General features: G+C 47.6%; 1 protein-coding gene across 2 annotated transcripts in view; it reads left to right on the top strand.

Annotated features, from left to right (window-relative positions):
• The first annotated feature begins 4,130 nt into the window (after nucleotides 1-4,130).
• Nucleotides 4,131-18,171, top strand: part of LOC144107969 (uncharacterized) — a 29,624-nt gene continuing 15,583 nt past the window's right edge. For both annotated transcript variants that reach the window (XR_013309446.1, XM_077641226.1), the window contains exons 1-7: nucleotides 4,131-4,237; nucleotides 8,034-8,118; nucleotides 8,325-8,548; nucleotides 10,811-10,905; nucleotides 11,074-11,228; nucleotides 11,730-11,809; nucleotides 12,260-12,331. Coding sequence is in view for 1 of the 2 variants with exons in the window: in XM_077641226.1 (XP_077497352.1) it covers nucleotides 4,193-4,237; nucleotides 8,034-8,118; nucleotides 8,325-8,548; nucleotides 10,811-10,905; nucleotides 11,074-11,228; nucleotides 11,730-11,809; nucleotides 12,260-12,331 (756 nt within the window). In the remaining variant the exon portion in view is untranslated. The remainder of the gene's footprint in view (nucleotides 4,238-8,033; nucleotides 8,119-8,324; nucleotides 8,549-10,810; nucleotides 10,906-11,073; nucleotides 11,229-11,729; nucleotides 11,810-12,259; nucleotides 12,332-18,171) is intronic.

The following is an 18,171-nucleotide window of genomic DNA, read 5'->3' as shown; positions in this document are numbered from 1 at the left end:
TTCTTACACCTCACTGTGAAATTGTCTGCAATTAAGACATAAGTACCCATTCTGCCGCGCGTGTGTTTAAATAAATGTGGATCCTGAGACATTGGGGAAAGGTTCTGAAAACATAACTGTTGGACATGCTGCTGCAAAAGTTTTTGCCTGCGTTCGGAAAACGTCCGGACTCAAGAAATATATTTACGCAGACAAATTGAACTCCTGCTCAAGCGCCTATAGAGGTTAAAACATAAGTGAACAAATGCGCTTAGCAATCGACCTCTAGTGCATTCATGTATGCCCCTCTGGGAAGCTTTTCTCAAAGCTTCCCAACAAAGATAGTTTAGGCCTGAGCGAGGATAAATTTACAGCCTCAGCGCAGCGCTCGGGTATATCTCGAGTATAAGAATTCGCTCAAACGCCGTTTATTTTGCACCAGTAGCGCCAGTTTGCGTGGGTTTACTGAGCGGTTGTGCGTGAACTGCCTAAACGAGGGCCAGCACAACGCTATAGTTCGCACTTGTTTGAAGAAGCAGCATTTAGATCACTGCAGCTGCAGGCAAGAACACTGCCCTACGTGCGAATGCAGCGTTGGCACCGAATCACGTCTGCTATGGAAGTAAGTAAGACAAAAACAGCCGTTGTCAAAAGTTTAGAGCCCGCGGGTTTTTAACATGTTAGCGTCGAAGTCCCCGTTCGCAAGAAAATCCGCTGTCGGCTTTGTGAACGAAAAATCACGGGCATATATGGCTCTGGCAGGTGGTGGTCACCAGAGTGGTAACCTAGGAGACAGGTGGGCCACCTAGGTCACGTGACCTTGCGGAGTCATCACAACTTACCCACCGTGGCAGGTGGCAGTTAAATTAATGATTGGTCGCGAAACTCCCACAGCTGGGAGCACCTGCCATCGCAGGGCAATGGCGCATATAGCTCAACCGCCGCACCACTGCACCAGCAGAGGTATGAGAACTCCCAGAGATATGTGAATGTAAATTATAGAGAATGAATGTGGGAATTAAACCATTACCCTATCACTTCATCCCCTTAGGGCGGAGCTTAGGTGTCCCCTGCAATTTTTTTTCTTTTTTCTGGTGCATGCTGTGTGGCTCGCTCTCTAAAACGCGTTCTAAAACGCTTGGTGGCGAGAAGAACCCTCTTTCTCACCCCTCCAGAGCAGACGACTTGCATGATTGCAGCAAGAACCCCACTGTCGGCCTTGGGAGTAAACCCCTTGGTCTGGAAACTTTTGACACAGGCTGCACATATGCCAGCGGTACACTTACTGCGCGCATGCACGGTGACTTAGCCACTCCCCTTTGCGGCCAGTGTTTCACAATCATTCCCTTTGACAGGCTGAAACTCTCGCCATATATTTTTGTTTATCGTAGGCCGTAGAGGGGAGCTTAGAGGAAAGGACAGCGCAACCCACGCGCCGCAAATCTGATGGCGGTGGCGACACCTGTGTTGCGTTTTTTTTTTAATCTTTCCTATCTTACGAAAAAAAAAAACAAGTTCCGGTGAAAATAGAGCAATTTCGGATAAGATCGTGCAATGGGATACCCAACGTCATCATCATCAGCCTGACTGCGCCCACTGCAGGGCAAAGGCCTCTCCCATGTCTCTCCAATTAACACGGTCCTTTAATTGCCAGCTGCATACACCGTATTCCCGCAAACTTCTTAATCTCATCCGCTCACCTAACTTTCTGCCGCCCCCTGAAAACGCTTGCATTCTCTTGGAATCCTTTTTTTTAACAGGAAAGACAATATGAACACTATGTTTTTATGTATTGTAAGATTTCGCTATTGCAACCAACATATCCACAGATCTCCCGTCGGAAAACTTGCATTTTTTTTTGCCGTTAACGTTTTTGCTATCGTCAAAAGTGTTCCACATTGTTTTTTAATATGGCAGTCCTAAATGCTCGATGCGAGCGATTGAAAAACTTTAAAAAGAAAGTCTTTGCTACACATCGGCAGAATGGACCATTACCTTCAATATTTCCATAACAGTACCTTACAATTTTCCAACATTCAAAACTTTTGTCCGATATTATTGGACATTATTGTTGACCATAGTATTCATGTTCTGTGCAGATGCTATGCACTATATGTATAGTCATAAGCATTAAAAAACATATTGCATACTATTGCTGGTGCAGTGGGTACAGCCACTATAATGAGACATTTTTTTATGCACTGGCGCTGTTGATTTCGGGAACTTTGGTTGTGTAACTTAAAACATTTTTCAAACACATCCCTGAACATTTTGAGAGGAAATTTCTATTTACTTTTCAATTTCATTAGTATTTAAATTTCGCGCCCTTGGCGCACATCCAGCTTTCTTCCAAGCTTTGGAGGTGTTTATCTTATAAAATAAATAAGCTGTGTTTTATACTGTGCTCTATACACTGGGTTCTATACAAACTTAACTGCTAGTGTATGCAAAATTATCTGACCTACATATTGCGGGTACGGAAATATTACTGTGCGAACTTCAAAAAATTTATTGGTATACACTTTCTTGCCCTGCTCGCCGATGGCGAAACTTTGGCAACACGCAAGACGTCACTTTGGCAATACGTCACGCCGTCAATGACAAAACTTTGGCAACACGTCATGCAAGACCCGCAAAGCCCGCTGGAAAGGAGCAAAAAAATCTTGTGGTGATGCCTTATATTCACACAGTCTTTAAAGAATGGCTTAGAAGCGCAGTGTCAAAATGCCTTTTTGTTTAATAAAATGCTAAGCGAACATTTTGTTTTTAACACCGAAGAAGAACTTGAATTTGCCTGTTCTTCGCTCGTTGTCAGTCAAAGGCCTCAAAGGCGAAAATTAGGGGAAAATGCGAGGAAATAGCTGCACTATCTTTACTGTGTGGCAGTTGAGGATGATATATGCGCATGCGCACAGATTCGGTTCGGTGTTCGGTTGAGAGCAGTTTGGTAGCGCTATGTATGTCCTTTAGTTTTTTACTTTTATGCTGGTACCGAAGCACTCCGCTTCTTTTCTGGGTCCTGTTACCGCTAATTCTGTTCTGTGTCAGGCAGAGTTTCTTACTGTTAACTAGAGGGAAAGCTGGCGGCGCTGCACCTCAGCCACCATGGGCGCTCAAAGCATCATGGGGCGATGAGCTACTTGGTGCGGGACAGTCGTTTTTTTTTTTTTCAGGAGCACAGAGTGGCGTTACTGAGATGTCCCGTTCCGTCCACGGCGCAGACGACTTTGGCGCGAACGTAGTGCACAAAAGCCATAACAGCGTAAACGCAACAGCACACGACGCCAATAAAAGGTTTTTGGTTTCCGAAGTGCCATTAAAAAAACCTATTAAAGTGTTAAAGCGACAAAGTTTCTTTTGAGAACATATTTCTTATTAAAAATGCGCATGTTAAGCACGAAATATTGGCTTTTGTGGCCTGCAATACTTGGCCAATAGGAGGGCAAGCCATCGCTTATTTTGGGCAAACTTTACATTTACATGCTTCTCTGCTCGTTTGTTGCAATTTATAGAGAGGGTATTGAATGTTAGTGCATTCTTGATTATCGAACAACGTTTGTTTTTTCATTATTTTTTGGCAAAAAGTTGTGGTTCTGCAGTCGGTAGCTCTCCGCCCCATGATGCTTAAAGAGCCCATGGTGGCTCAAGTGGTCTCGAGGAAGCTCCATGCAAACTCCCATAGGCGGGCGCCAGCTTTCCCTCTAGTAGTAAGAAACTCTATGGTGTCAGGCTGTCAGCCACGTAGTACCAGCCCAACTGGCACAGCGGTTCGTCTTTATGCTGAGTGGCACTCTACTGCTGCGGCCTCTCCAAACCAGGAAGAATTACCCCGGATTCTTAACACAGGACTTCGTGCTAGATTAAAGATGTTTTCTGAATCTCTCTGAATGTGTGAAGGGTCTTGTACATAAAAGCATGTCCGAGCTACAAGCGTGAACAAATTATAGGTCCTCGTTTGCTGTTTCAAATTTAGCGCTAGACTCTATATTTCCATCACATCACAGCGTTAGAAACGAAAAGACGAGAATTCAATTTTAAAAACCCCGTGAGCAATCTTAAAAACTGTTTTAACGAAAATGTGTTGACAATAAGCGAGTAATTTCAGTCCACTTTTGGCAGGAGTTGTTTGCGCGGCTCTGCGATTGGTTGAATTCGCGGCGAACTCGTTTACCCGCCATTTTGAACGCAAGTTCAGGTTCGGGGTGCAGCCGTGATGTCGGAGTCGGAGAGCGTGCCGGTTGAAAACAACGTGAAAAATGTGAGTGGAAAGCGCTGTGGTGCGTGCATGCCCCGCGGATCCCGAGCATGGAGCACGAATAGTATTGCGAGACTCACTGACAGCGCTGCGGAGGGCAATCCGTCCGGCCGGCAGCGCACTTTTCGCGGACCGTGTTAGGACTAGATCCCGTTAAAAACAATGGCAAAACGGGCGCGCGGATAGGTCCCTTAGGCCTAAGCGCACAGTCGCTGCGTTGCCTCCCCGTCGTGCGCTTGCCCGCAGCAAGTTGTGCAGGCTTCCCCGTTCAGATTGAAATCTCAGCCGCTGTGTCGAAGAGTTGCGAGCGTTCGCCAAGTGATTCCGGCCGTTGCCAGCAGCACTGCGGAGGCTGAGAAAATACGTGCTGCCATTGGCGCCCGTTTGTCGGCGTGATGCAGGTAGAGCGGACTTCCGCGATTGTGTTGTCGGCGCGTCCTCTATGTTTGCGACTCGTCTATCTTGCGTGGACGTCTCGCTGGTGCGACGGCAGGCCGAGACGGCAGGCTTCGGGTCTTCGTGTGTTTGCTGTCCTGTCTTGAGTGGAAATCGTTGCATCACATGCTGCCTGCGTCGCCGGCAAGAGAAAAAAAAGGTTACGCTGCTACCACGTGTCGCAGAAAAAAAAAATTCTATAATCCGAATCTTTGCTTTGTTTTTACAGCTCAGCGTCTTTGGACATGTAACTGTGTGCTTACGCTGCCATGCTTAGGGCATGTAGGCCAGCATGTTTTTCGCAAGGTTATTTGTGTTTATAAAGCCCTGCCGCTATGGTGACACGGTTGAGGCGCGAATTCGTTACAGAGGTCCCCTGAAGCACTCGTGTACTGTCTTTGGCGTTTATTCAAGGCTGTGCACAGTTTACCGCGAGCCCGAGGCGACCTGCTCTCGCAGTTCAAAATCCGCACAATACGCCAGAATCCATTAATCGAAAGAAACGCAACCGTTGCTCAAAACTGACGTGAATGAAAACAGTACTGACGAGTTGTACTTGCCTTGCCGTGGCCCTCGCCAAGTTTGCATTTATTCCTTAGACGGCGATTGAGATGGTATTCTCGTCCAGTGAAGTACAAATATGCCCCAAAGTGGTTGGAGTTCTGCCGTGTCTATTAGCCTTGCCAATGTGCGTGCGTGCAGTGTTTTTGCGGACGTGCTGTTGTCAGTTTGAGCAGAGTCTCCTCCTCGTGGTTCTCTCGTCTGGGCGTGAATGCTTGCGCTGTCTGGTAGCTAAATAGAAAACACTGCATCGTTCTGTCATAGTTGAAGGTGTTGAATTCCGTGCTGTAAAAAACAGCTCTGTGTGCTTTTGGAGACATTCCTGGTGCACTGTAGGTGAATACTTTTGCTCAAGGAAATCAGTCCAATGCTGTCATTGTGGCCTGAGGTGCTACGATTTTTAAAACTGCATGGAGCCATGTCAGGATAAGATTGTCACTACTGGTTATCATAGAATTTCATTTGAAAAGTGTTAGCACTGGAGTCATGCGGCTGCTGTAGGAATGACATGGCGAAAGAAAAGTGATACATATTAATATCAAGAGTTCGTAAGTCTGTGCATATACTTTTTTTTTGCAACGAGACATGCATGTACTTTTTATCAGAAGACACAGGTTCGATCCCGCCTGCTGCAGTCGAATTTTGATGGATGCGAAATTCTAGAGGCCCATGTACTATGCGATGTCAGTGCACGTTAAAGAACCCCAGGTGTTGGTCGAAATTTCTGGAGCCCTTCACTATGGCGTCCCGCATAGCTTGAGTCGCTTTGTGTCGTTAAATCCCCATAAACTGTAAACCAAATTTCATCAAACCCTCCTGGTGTTTCATGGTGCCATTTGAAGTCTGTGTAGCATATCAGTAACGTGTTGCATGGTTCCCTGCTTCTCCTAACAGGCACTGCATTTTTGATGTACATCATCGCTGTGTTTAGGCAGTATTACAGTGTACCTGTGCCCGGGGGTGCTGTTTCATTTTCTCTGCAATTGCAAGTTTGGTTACACACTATGCAACCACAGAAGCAATGTATAGGATGTAAATTAATGAACTATTGATTTCAAGTGCGTGTTGCAATGGCAAGCTGACTCCAAGAAAACCTTAATATTAGAAACTGCAAGTACATTTGAATCCAAACTTCGCCCCTGTGCTCATTCCGTGAAGTTCTACGCATATTACAGCACTTGCTATGTTTTAAGTACCAATTCTTTGTACTTGTGGTGCATAAGTTGTAAAAAGAAAGCAGTTTCAGAAATTCTTTTGGTCTGGTAGCCACTCCAGGTGCTGTGGTCTGCATTCATTAATGTCAGATAACTGTGCACTTTGTTATTTATGCTCTGACAGGCTTGCTATTAGAATGTCTTCTATGTCCTTACATATTTGACCTTTCACAGATGTGTTCGCACTTTATGGGAGTATTCATGAAATGGAAGGTCATTCGTGGCCCTTCTTCTCGGGGACTCGGTTTTCAGAGTGCCTTACTGTAACCCCGCAAATCCTCTTGGTGTTGTGCGCTTGTGCATAGTTCTTGTGTGTCCACAATATTTCCTGAGCTTTAGTTAATCCCATTTTCCGACATGTGTCGCCATGATCAAAGAGAGCTGCACTGTTTCTTCATGAACCATTGATGTTCTGGTAGCAGGAAGCACTATCTTTCCAAAGTGGTGTGGACGCTGGGCATTTTCGTGTAGATATTTTGGTTTCAACTGTGAAGAGCCGCAATGGGCACTCTGGCAAACTCAGCTGGTGACCATGGGGCCTAATAATAATAACCCTTATGTGCCAGCTAACTAACGAACTAATTAACACATCTGTGGTGCAGACAGGCCAGCTGCAGGGGGTGTTAGCACAACTCATCGAGCACTGCATCAAGTTATTAACTAACTCGCTTGCTGCAGTTTTGAGCCAGTTGTGGTTGTTAGTTTTTAAAGTTAAACTACGTTAGAAGCTATGTTTGCTAATAAAACACATGAAAATGCAGGTACTGGACCACATAGATAACTCTGCTTTGGTATTCTTGGGTCCTTGCTTGTTTATTAATAGTGATGATTTTTTTTTCTCGCCTCTCTCTCTCGCAGAGGTATACTTTATTCTGACTGTGAGAAAAAGCAACAAGCTCTTTAATATCTTTGTGCACGAAGACGCTCAGATTTGATGTGTGTAAAGTTCATAGACGATAATCTAGTTGACTTTGCTCTGTGAGATTTTTGTGTGAAAAATGAGTGAATTGCTAGTGAGCCTCCAAATTTTTATGGAGGTTGCCAGTGCCTTGTCAAAGTCAGTGCTGAGGGACTTGTGTTGAAAGTGCATCTGCAGATTGACTTTTCTTGTGTGTGTGTGTGTGTGAGGCACACACTACAAAAAAGAAAGGTGAATGCATTAGCGAGCCTCTGTTGAAGTGGTGTTCTGAAAACAGATTGTGGGCCACCAAGGTTGCATTGTTTTCTAGTAACCTGTCATGGATATGGAGTAGACCTTCAGTCGCTGCAGTGTTCCAGAAACTAGCCTTGCTGTTCACCAAAAGTGCTGTACTGTATTTGTGTTATGTCATCTAAATTTGTTTTTTTTTATTTGTGGCGGTATGTGGGTACAGGTCTTTTTTTGACGCATATGATGCTCATTAAACTGGTTGCAGTGTTTTCTCGAACTGCTGCGATAACCATCTCATGAGCCGGTATGCGTGAGAACACTGGGTACAGGCACCAGCTTGAAGTAAAGACCAGATGCGATGGCTGCCCTAGCAAGCTGCCACTGGTGGCGAGTGCTGTGCACTTAGTGCCCCCTCCTTGCTTTTTTGTGTCACATGCAGGTGCCAGAGGAGAAGGCGCCACCGGAGGACAAGCAGGAAGATGGTGACTCTGCCGAGGAGAGTGGCGAGGATGAGGAGCCAAGGCGTGAGTGCAGTGTGTTTATAAGAGGCCTATCCTGAAGACGGGGGGGGGGACTAACAAAAGTGTTAGCTTTCTCTGACATTCACATCTATTTAAACCTCCCAAATTTTATTGTGCTGTATTCTTGGTAGTAAATTGCACAGTCTTTTTACAGTTCTGCAATGAAGGTGCCATTAGTGATCAATGTGTGACCCTTGGTGTGTGCGTAGTGGGCCTGCTGGACCAGCCCCTGGAGTTGTCGGGTGCTCGGCAGCGGAAGAAGGTAGAACGTCTGGACGTGAGTTTCCGCACGGCGACCCGTGAGCGGCCCCCGCCTGAGCAGGGGAAGGGCACGCCTCTGGGCGAGTGTCCCCGCATCGAGCACAACATCAGCCGCGAGCGCTCCGACAGCCTCAAGGTCCTCCACCGGCTCCTCTTCGGACGCCCAGGGGCAGTGAGTTGCTGTTTTTCCTGCTCCCAGGTGCATTCATGCCTGCCACTGCAGGATGGTACACAGCAGGGTTTCCCTAGTCGGGTTCTGCAGAACTATTGGGTTCCCCGGGCATCTGCCTCAACCCCTGACTTTTAGCCCACTTCATTTTGGGAGTAATCATACTTCAAATGCTATTAGTAGTCACGGTGGCTCGGTGGTTATGGGGCTCAGCTGCTAAACTAAAAGACGCGGGTTCGATCTCGGCTGCAGCGCGGTCGAATTTCAATGGAGGCGAAATTTTGGAGGCCCGTGTGCTGTGCAATGTCAGTGCACACTAAAGAACCCCAGGTGGTTGAAATTTCTGGAGCCCTTTACTACGGCGCCTCGCATAGCCTGGGTCGCTTTGGAACAATAAACCCCCATAAGCCAAACCAAACCTAAACCTGTTCCGCTAAACGACCGGTCGTTAGTGATTGAACTTGGCCACTTTTTTAGGGGCTGTGCATCTCCATGCCCTGTTTTGCATCCAAGTTAGGCAAGAAGGGATAGAAGCCAAGGCACAAGGGGCTACTCGAGGCTTAGAAGGTTGAAAGCCTCTGGTTGCAGAAAAATGCTCATTAATTCAGATTGTGCAGGGCCACCAACGCATTTCGAAAAACTACTCTGCAATCAGAAAAAAGTAAGGTATTGAGGCTGCTCCATTTTGTTCCTTTTAAAAGCCTGACTGTCATCTCTTCTTTTTTTTTTTTTTTCTCAAAGGCAACAGCTAATATCTTGTGTTCTAAAGCCTGAGCATGGCGGAAGGCCTCCTCTTTGCCTTCAAAAGTGAAGAGGCGGCCAGCATTCAGTGGGCCCATAACTTATACAAAGACTTCAGTAGAGCATAGTTGGGTCAGGTCATATGGTTTCAAAACCCTAAATTTATATTAATGAAGTTTGAATTAACAAGATTTCACTGTGCTACTAACTAGTGTAGTGCTTGCCTGAGTTGTTGGTTGGAGAGCGTTGATTCAATGTAGGAGGTAATGTGCTACAGCTGTCTGTTTGGTGCAGAAGCTCTGCATTCATCGTGTACCTTCATTTCAACTGTCTTCTGGGTCCTGCCAATGAGAAAGTTTCATTATGCTGCGTACCACGCTTGAGCTTTGAGTTCATGCACTTCAGGCGTCAAACAAGAGGTGAACTGTCCGTGTGCATGAACATTATCCTGCGTTAATGCCCCTTATGGCCGATTCACACGACGGTCCGTTTGCCCGCACATCACGTGTTCATGCGCCACTAAAAACTGGCCTGCAATCCGATGACTTCAAGCGGACGTGACGGACCAAAATAGCAGACGACGCACTGGGTGTACCACTGTTGCCAGTTTATTTTAAAGCGTTTGGCAACGCTGGTCAAACTGGTTTTTCCTCCCAACCCATGACTGCGATTGAATGGTGCAGGTGCGTCCCTTTGTCCAATTCCTCAATGGCCTGGGTCGTCTTGCTAGCCCGAGTCGATTGCTTTGTCACAGTACCTAGGGAACCCAGTGCAGCTTGTCAAAACAGTGTGCCAGCTCAACGCCACTCAGTGAAATGCAGCAGCCGAAATACTGGCAAGGGTGGTGGTTGCCAGAGCTGGTGCGCGCATCTTCGCGGGCCGCTGCTAATTCCCGTGAGGGGAGAGGCACTTTAATTTCCTTGGTTGTCCATTCCGGGGGCCGACAGCACGCTTCTCGAATTGGTGACGCACAAACACGTGATGCGCGGGCCGCGGGCGAAGAGTAATCGGCCATTACTGTGCCTTTCGAGGTGCATTGTGACTATTAGTGCCATGCGAAACTACTGAATGATATTGGTCCTGAGCATGGATTCTCATTTCCTTTTTTTTCCCCCTTGTGGAACTCACAACAGCTTTCAAAAGGTAGCGGGAACCTCAGATGTCTTGGTGCCCTTATTTTCCTGCCTGCCATGCAGATCCGCACGAAAAAAGGTCGGGCAGTTGCAGAGCGTCTCTGAAAAATGTTCCAGTTCAATTAATAATGACTGGAAGTGTAATGACAGTCTGCTGTCAGCATATGCAGTGTGTGACCAGTCCCTAAATAGGCTGGGTGAAGGAAAGCTGGGGTTTGCGACATTTATATGGATTTAAATGCTCAGGTAAGCCAAAAGCCATTGCAGAGAACTCAAGTTTTCTGAAGAACCCAGTCTTTAAAACCCCTGGTCCAAAGAAATGGTTTGCTTTCATGTGTACTTTTGTTCTTGCCTTCCATGGTTTGTAAACAAAGTCCGTTGTTTTGTGCAGCCGTCCGAGATTAAGAAGAACCTGCGCAAGTTCAGTGGGTTCCCCTTTGACAAGGACTCTGCCGAGTATGTCAAGAGACAGAAGATGGTGTCGAAGTAAGTGCACATGCTCGGCCTGGCCTCTTTGCTTGAATGCTGTTTGAAGAGATGAAATGGGGGTAGTTTTTGGGTGCAGTTCCTACAAAATTGTAGGAGCATTTAAGAGGTGGTGTTTAGTGAGCAAAGCGCAGATGACTCTGTGGGTTAAACAATGAATGACTGCAGGCTGAAGAAGGCTGCCCAGCGGGAGGTGCTTGGCGTGTTGGACTTGGAGAAGGGCGGAACGGTCGAGGAGTGCACGGAGCGCATCCTTAGTTTCCTGCTCCAGCCATTTGACAACAAGAAGCCCCTGCCAGCCGCCAAGAAGGCAGCAGCAAAGAGTTGAGTATCATCATCATCCACCTGTGACCACACTGCTGGACGAAAGTCTGCATTTTTCTTTGCTTGGAATTCACTCTGTTACCCTTAAGGACCATCGCTTACTTTTCTTCACATCACATTGCCTGCCAATAACCGATGTCAGTGACTCGTATTTGTTTTCTGAGCCATTGTGCTCTCATCCTGCCTCTTTAACGTTACACCCGTCCTCTTCCTTTTTGTGGTGGCTGTAGGATTTGTGAAGCACAGTTTTGAAAAATCGAGTAGCCGATCACAGGCAGGGGGAGCGTAGAATATAAGGGCACGTAAGCAGAGGCCATGTACTGTAGTAGAATCTGGGTGATGCAGTAGAATGGCTCCCTGTGGTGAGCTAGCTGCAGTCCACTATTTTAAAGCACTCTGTGTTTTGTCCCCCCATTGGAAGTTGCCTTCCCTAAAGCTTGGGTTTTCATACGCATGTAAATAAGTGGGGAGCCAGTTAGAACCAGTCATTGTTTTTTCAGGAAAGTCCGCCGGTCCATCCCCTGGGGCCAAGGGCCAGGCCAAGCGGAAGAAGACAGCCACGCCCAAAGCAGACAAGAAGGTATGCACTGCCGTGGGCGCTTTAATGAGTTCCATCTGCAACCGTCACTATTGCAGTGAGCCCCTTTTTCTCTTGGGACTTTTGCTGTTCTTCAGCGGGGTCTAGCGGTAGTCTTGTGGGCCTTGCTGCTAGACAGAGTGAATTGGCTTAATTGGACTTTCTCAGTATGGCACGCAAAAATTTTGCTCTTAGTGACGGTACACCTGCTCATACTTCAGCATGATAGCTGTTTTGTTACAATTGTTTGCTTTTATTTTTGTGGATACAGAATCGTGCGATCTGGCTCCTCTCTCCACCTTGCTGCTTTCGTGTTGGGTGCCCGCACTTGAATGTTTTGTGGGCATAGTGGTACAGTTGTTGTTTCCAGCAGCACATAACAGTTTACAAACAGATGTAGCAAGTGCCAGAGTTGGTGTTGGCAGTCTGTGCTTATCAGGCTTGAACTTGCAGGGGAAGGCAGGGCGGAAGCGGCCAGCCGATGACGAAGACGAGGACGAGGAGGAGTCTGAGAGTGAGGCGGAGGTAAGTGTGGGAGTGTTTATGTTTCACATTTATCTTCCTCGCTGTGCCAATGGGATTGCAAGTGTGAAAATACCCCATTAAAAACATTTGACTTCTCATGAGTCTTTGTGGCTGCCAACCAATTTTCGGACTCCGTGGGACCCGGAAAATGGTTTGAATAATTGAACGTGAAAATTTCATTCCTTCTGAAAAACAGGGTGCAGTCCGTACACAGGTGTGATCCTTACACGTGTTTATACAGTACAGTAAAACCTCGATAGTTCGAAATCCCGGATAATTTGAAGGTTTTCTGCGGTCCCGTATTTTTCAATGTAAATTTGGCCGGATAATTCGAACAGGTGGCCTGTGCCAGCCCGGTTAATTCGAAAATTTGGGGTGCTATGCGGTAATGCCTGATCCATGTTTCGCCACCAATCCGGCGAAACGGCGGCCCAGTGAGGTTGCGAGGCAAAGTCACATTGCAGTGGCGATTATTTATAGACGAAGCGCCCCAGCCGGAGCACTCTCAGCGCAAAAATGGGTCCACACTGCGCCTCGCAGACTGCCAAAACACACACCTGCAGAGGAGAAGGTGTGCTTCACTGCAACGCGGTGGGCATATCCATTTTTGTCACGTGATCTCGCCTCCACTCCATCCCACGGCATGCTTCACCCTCTCTTCGCACTGCTTCAGCGGCAGCACGTGTTCTGCACCACAACCGCTTTTCCCCCGTGCCTCCGACACTGCAAGTACGCTGCCACGCAGGTCTCTCTTGCCCCATCTCTTTGTGTTGGGTGCGGCGATTAGGGGTTGGCTGCTGTGCCGTTGCTTTTTTGGAAGAGGGGGGTGGGGGGGGCTATGCAGAAGCGCTAGCTTTGTGACCGTACAGTGAACGAAATGCCGAAGTACAAGACTTTTAACGCTGCAGCAGGAGTTCTGCTTGATCCAAGAAGCAGGCAAGAACGCTTGTTCCTAGACTGAGTTGGCTAAAAGGCACAGCGTGCCCCTCTCGACGTTGTCCACAATACTGAGCAACAAGTCGAAGATACTAGAGGTCTATGGCAAGACACATTCTTCGAAGCGGTCACGAGTGCGGGCTCCCGCATATCAAGATGTGGAATCTGCTCTGCTTCGCTGGTTGCAGGAAGCAGATGCAGCCAGTGGAGAAGGCCGACGACCTGGCTCTGCAACTTAGGCACGAAGAATTCAAGTGTAGTAGCGGATGGCTTTGCCATTTTAAAGAACGTAATAGTTTGACGTTTCTGACCGTCTGTGGTGAGAGCGGCAGCTCTAACGAGAGCGTTGTCGAGGATTGGAAGAAGCGCACTTTGGCGCTGCTGCTTAGCGAATACGGTGCAGATGACGTTTACAACCTTGACGAGGCTGCACTTTTTTATAAGATGCTGCCAACAAAAACATTTGCAGTGAAGAACACCGCAATCAGCGGTAGAAAACAGGCCAAGGACAGGATTACTGTGCTGTTCAGCGCGAACAAGCTGCCGCTACTAGTTGTCGGGAAGACGGGGAAGCCTTGCTGCTTCAAAAATGCGCGGCTGCCGCCAAAGGATGAACTCGTCTACAGGCACAGTAATTCACACTGCCGCACGGCAAATTCAATGTCATTCCCATCGAATGACATTCGATGAAATCGACATTAGGTATCGAATGAGCTTACGGAACTCACTCCCCAGCAATCTCCGAGCTCTCGAACCAGAGACTTGGTGAGAATATCCATTAATAATTAATTACTAAAGTGTCTGAAGCTTCTTAATATTGTTTTTCTCGCTTAACTTTGTAGTTGTTTATTTATTCGTGCGAAATAATATGAATAGCTTTGCAAAAATAGCACTACTACTCTCGCTACCAGCCAACCAAGTGGTCGGGCGGCCATGTTTGTTTGCTGTTTTGGTAGCTGCAGTCCATGCTGTCAGATGCAGTAGTCGCTGTGACAGTTGTCGCATGTTTGCTGTAGCAGCACGGTGCCCAGCAGCTGTTCGCGAAATTTTCGATTTTGTTTTAATTGTGGATGCGCGATGGCCGAAAGCGGTAGAAACCGAGCTCAGTGGACAAAGTCCGAGACTTTTGTGCTCATAAGAGTTTGGCAAGACCACCTCTGCGACCTCCGCCTCACAAAGCGCAACACAAAAGTTTATGCGGCCATGGAGGAACCCCTCCGTGCTGAGGGCATTGACAAGCCGCTGAAGGCTATCAAGACGAAGATAGAAAATCTGGGGAACAAATACAGGTAAGCACTGTGTCTTTTTCGAGATGTTTGGCCAGATGCAGCCGCGCGCAAGCCTCGAGCTTTTCTCACAATCAGCTCGTGGATGTGGACTGAAATAGCCGCGTCTTTGCCGCAGTATGTTTTGTCATCGTAACCAAAAGTGCCGCCTTTATTGCGCCAGTCCTCCCCGCTGCTGGAAGCTGCCGCGGTGGCTCAGTGGTTACGGCGCTCGGCTGCTGACCCGAAAAGCACGGGTTCGATCCCGGCCGCGGCGCTCGAATTTCGATGGAAGCGAAATTCTAGAGGCCCGTGTACTGTGCGATGTCAGTGCACGTTAAAGAACCCCAGGTGGTCGAAATATCTGGAGGCCTCCACTACGGCGTCCCTCATAGCCTGAGTTGCTTTGGGACGTAAAACCCCATAAACCAAACCAAACCTCCCCGCCGAAGTGGATAAGTTATTAGGGCGCTTGACTGCTGAGCCCGAGGACGCGGGTTTGATCCTGGCCAGAGGCGTTGTCCCGGCCGTGGCAGCCGTGTTTTGATGGAGGCGAAACGCAAGGAGCCCGCTGTGTGATGTCAATGCACGTTAAAGAACCCCTGTTGGTCGAAAATAAGCCGGAGCCCTTGACTACAGCGTCCCTTATAGCCCATGTGGCTTTGAGACTTTAAACCTCAAATATCAAATATAGGTTTGCACCGTAAGGCGTCAGCAGGCGAGTTGAACTTGCATAACCGCAGTCACACTTGCCTTTTTCGTGCGTTTACTCACGTGACGGTGTGCCGACTTCTGTTTTTCATATGTCAGAGTGGCTTATGCTCTTACGACGCGCTGCTCATTTTCTTCGAAATTGTACCATTCAACGCTACTTCAAAGCTCTAAAACTGGGAGCTGAACAAGAAAAAAACAGGGCAGGGTGGAATAATTTGGAAGTTCTACTGGGACATACAAAAGTTCCTAGGAACACTGCCTGCTAATGACATAAGCCTGGCAGAAGAAGCAGGCTGTCCTCAGGAGGCCACTGCTGGAGAAGTAAGAAAAATACCGTTGCATTTACAAGGCCTATTGTGAATTGTCGCCATGCATTTATGCTATTGAAATGGTACTGGTGCTACACATGACTTTTTAGTTTTGTTTGCAACAAAATATAGTGCAGACTATATATCTGTTCCCTGGATGAGCATAATTATGATGCTGTATCTTTCTTTGCCAGTCTTTCATTTGAGGACGCCACATGTTTAGTTAAAACACTTAATGCAGAAAAAAATAATTGCACTTCGTACTCAATACATCAATACAGTCTGCTTTCGTTGTAATTGTGCTAGATCATTATACATAGTTCTGCGTAATGTTATCACAATATGCTACACAGCTTACTAGATGTATGTCTGGCAAGCAAGGTTGTCCTCATACTGTTATGGTTATGCTCTATTTCACATGATGTGCACAGTACGTGTGGCATGCACACTTAGCACCGTGCTTCTCAGCTCGCACACATTGTTTTATACTGTGCATACTGATGTTTGTTTCTTGTTTCATTGTTCAAGCTTTTCCATAGTGTGGTACATGGCCAAGAAGATTTGGAGGATGAGCCAGAGAACAGCAGTCCGCCACCACTGCAGCCGTCCAGCTCTGGGAGCCTTGAGACTGACACCGGAAGTTCGTGTTCATGGCCACCTACGTCAAGTGCTCAAGCAAGTCGCTCGCCAAGTTGCCGACGGCCTGTCAACACACGCCCAAGAATGTCACAAGAAGTACTCCTCAGTCAACTGATTGAGGAGCAACAAAAGTTGCGCCTTGCATACGTGTCTTCAAAACAGAAAGAATTGGAGCTCAGGGAGCGCGAAATAAAGGCACAGGAAGCAGCCAATTTAAGGGAAGACAAAGCGGCTGGGAGAGAAGAAAAACTGATTTCTGTTCTGGCTGAACTGTGCAAGAAATAAACGGATGTGAGGAGCACATCGAATCCTCAAGGGATTTTTGAGTGCGGTGTGTCGACAGCGGAGCGCTGTACCTAGCTGCCATTCCAGTGTTTCACGTGTGCACGTGCAACACTGGAATGGCACGCGCAGCGCTCTGCTGTCGACGCGGTCGACGCACTGCACTCAAAAATCCCCTGAGGATTCATGGTGCACCTCACAACGGAACAGTGGCTGCTACATTGCTTGTTTTCATATTTCATGATGGTTTCTTATTATACAGTAAGAATTGGAGTTAAACAGTGCAGACAGTATTCTTGCATACACCACACTGCACAGACCACTTCTGCCATTAGTGGGACCTTTACTGAACATGCTGGCTCCTCTTCTTGAAATAGGTGGCAAGAGCTGCCCTTACTTCATGTCCGTGGCCACTGTCTGCATCAGTGCTATGCACAGGCTATGGGTACAGCGCATTGAACTGTTGTGCCTCTTGCACCCACTGCCGTTCCATGGGGTCATTCAGAGCCTCGCAAATGTTGTGAAGGACACATGCGGCTCTGATTGCCCGCTTCGCTGTTGACAGTTTGCATTCCATGCGCTTCGTTGTGTACCTGAAGCGAGCTTTCAAGCGGTCAATTGCGTTCTCTACAATCCTCCTTGCTTTTGACTAGTTTTAGTTGAAGCCGCTTGATGGGGTCCCGAGGCATTTGCAAATGGCTTCAACAAGTTTGCCGACAATGGGAACGCCTGGTCACAAAGAACCACCGGTGGCACTTTCGTTCCCTCGATCACAGACACCGGTGACTGGAAGCTGTTGCTCTCCATGCGTTTGCACAGTTTTGACCGGCCACACACAAAGGTGTCGTGGCATCTTCCCGGGCTCCCAATGTTTATGTACCTGAAGAGGTATCTGTGATCAATGATGGCCAGGAGTATGATGCCGTGCCTGCCTGACAAACACTGTGTGTAGCAGCCAGTGGTATGCTTTATTTTTTTCAATGCTTGGACAGCGGGAATCGCTACAGTTATCATAACCTGAAACAAGTTGATCTCCTGTTTGAGCATTGTGAACTTTATCCACTGCAAATTCAAAACTTTGAGATGTCAGTAGTTTCCTGTCTAGATAAAGTTTGAAATTAACAAAACAGTCGGAAGACACCATCCTTTATAGTTGTAATAGTCAGCAGCATGTTCTTGTGGCGGCGAGATTGGAATGTGGCACCTATCCAAGGCACCGATTGCTTGTGGGAAGCCACTTGCAGCGTAAAACTCGCGGATATGATCTGCCATTTCTTGACGGCTGACCATGCGGATCCACTGCGCCTCCAGCATTTCAATCACTGCAGCAAAGAACTCCTTGCTAATGATGTTCACAGTGGAACGCCTCACACTGAACAGATGCGCGATTGTCTGGTCCTTGGCGCTCGACCATAGCTGGTAAAGGCCGATCGCCACACGTTTCTCCACCGGGATGGCCTCCTGCATGTTCGTGGTCGCACGTTCAATACACTGCAGCGCGTTGACAACGTAGCGGATTGTGGCAGGTGTGACGTGGATCGACTGGCGAAAGTGAGATTCGCCCAGGTTCGGCAATATGTCCTCAAACCATCTTTCGTTGCGCTGAAAGGCCCATCGCTCTCTTTGCATTGCTGGCAAGCTTGCGGCAATCGCAGCACAAATCGCGACGGCATTGGCACGGAGTTGCTGCTTGAAG

The sequence above is a fragment of the Amblyomma americanum genome, chromosome 10, assembly GCF_052857255.1.
Source record: "Amblyomma americanum isolate KBUSLIRL-KWMA chromosome 10, ASM5285725v1, whole genome shotgun sequence".
Classification (NCBI taxonomy): domain Eukaryota; kingdom Metazoa; phylum Arthropoda; class Arachnida; order Ixodida; family Ixodidae; genus Amblyomma; species Amblyomma americanum.
Note: the sequence above shows the minus strand (reverse complement) of the source record. Positions and strands in the feature narration are given on the sequence as shown.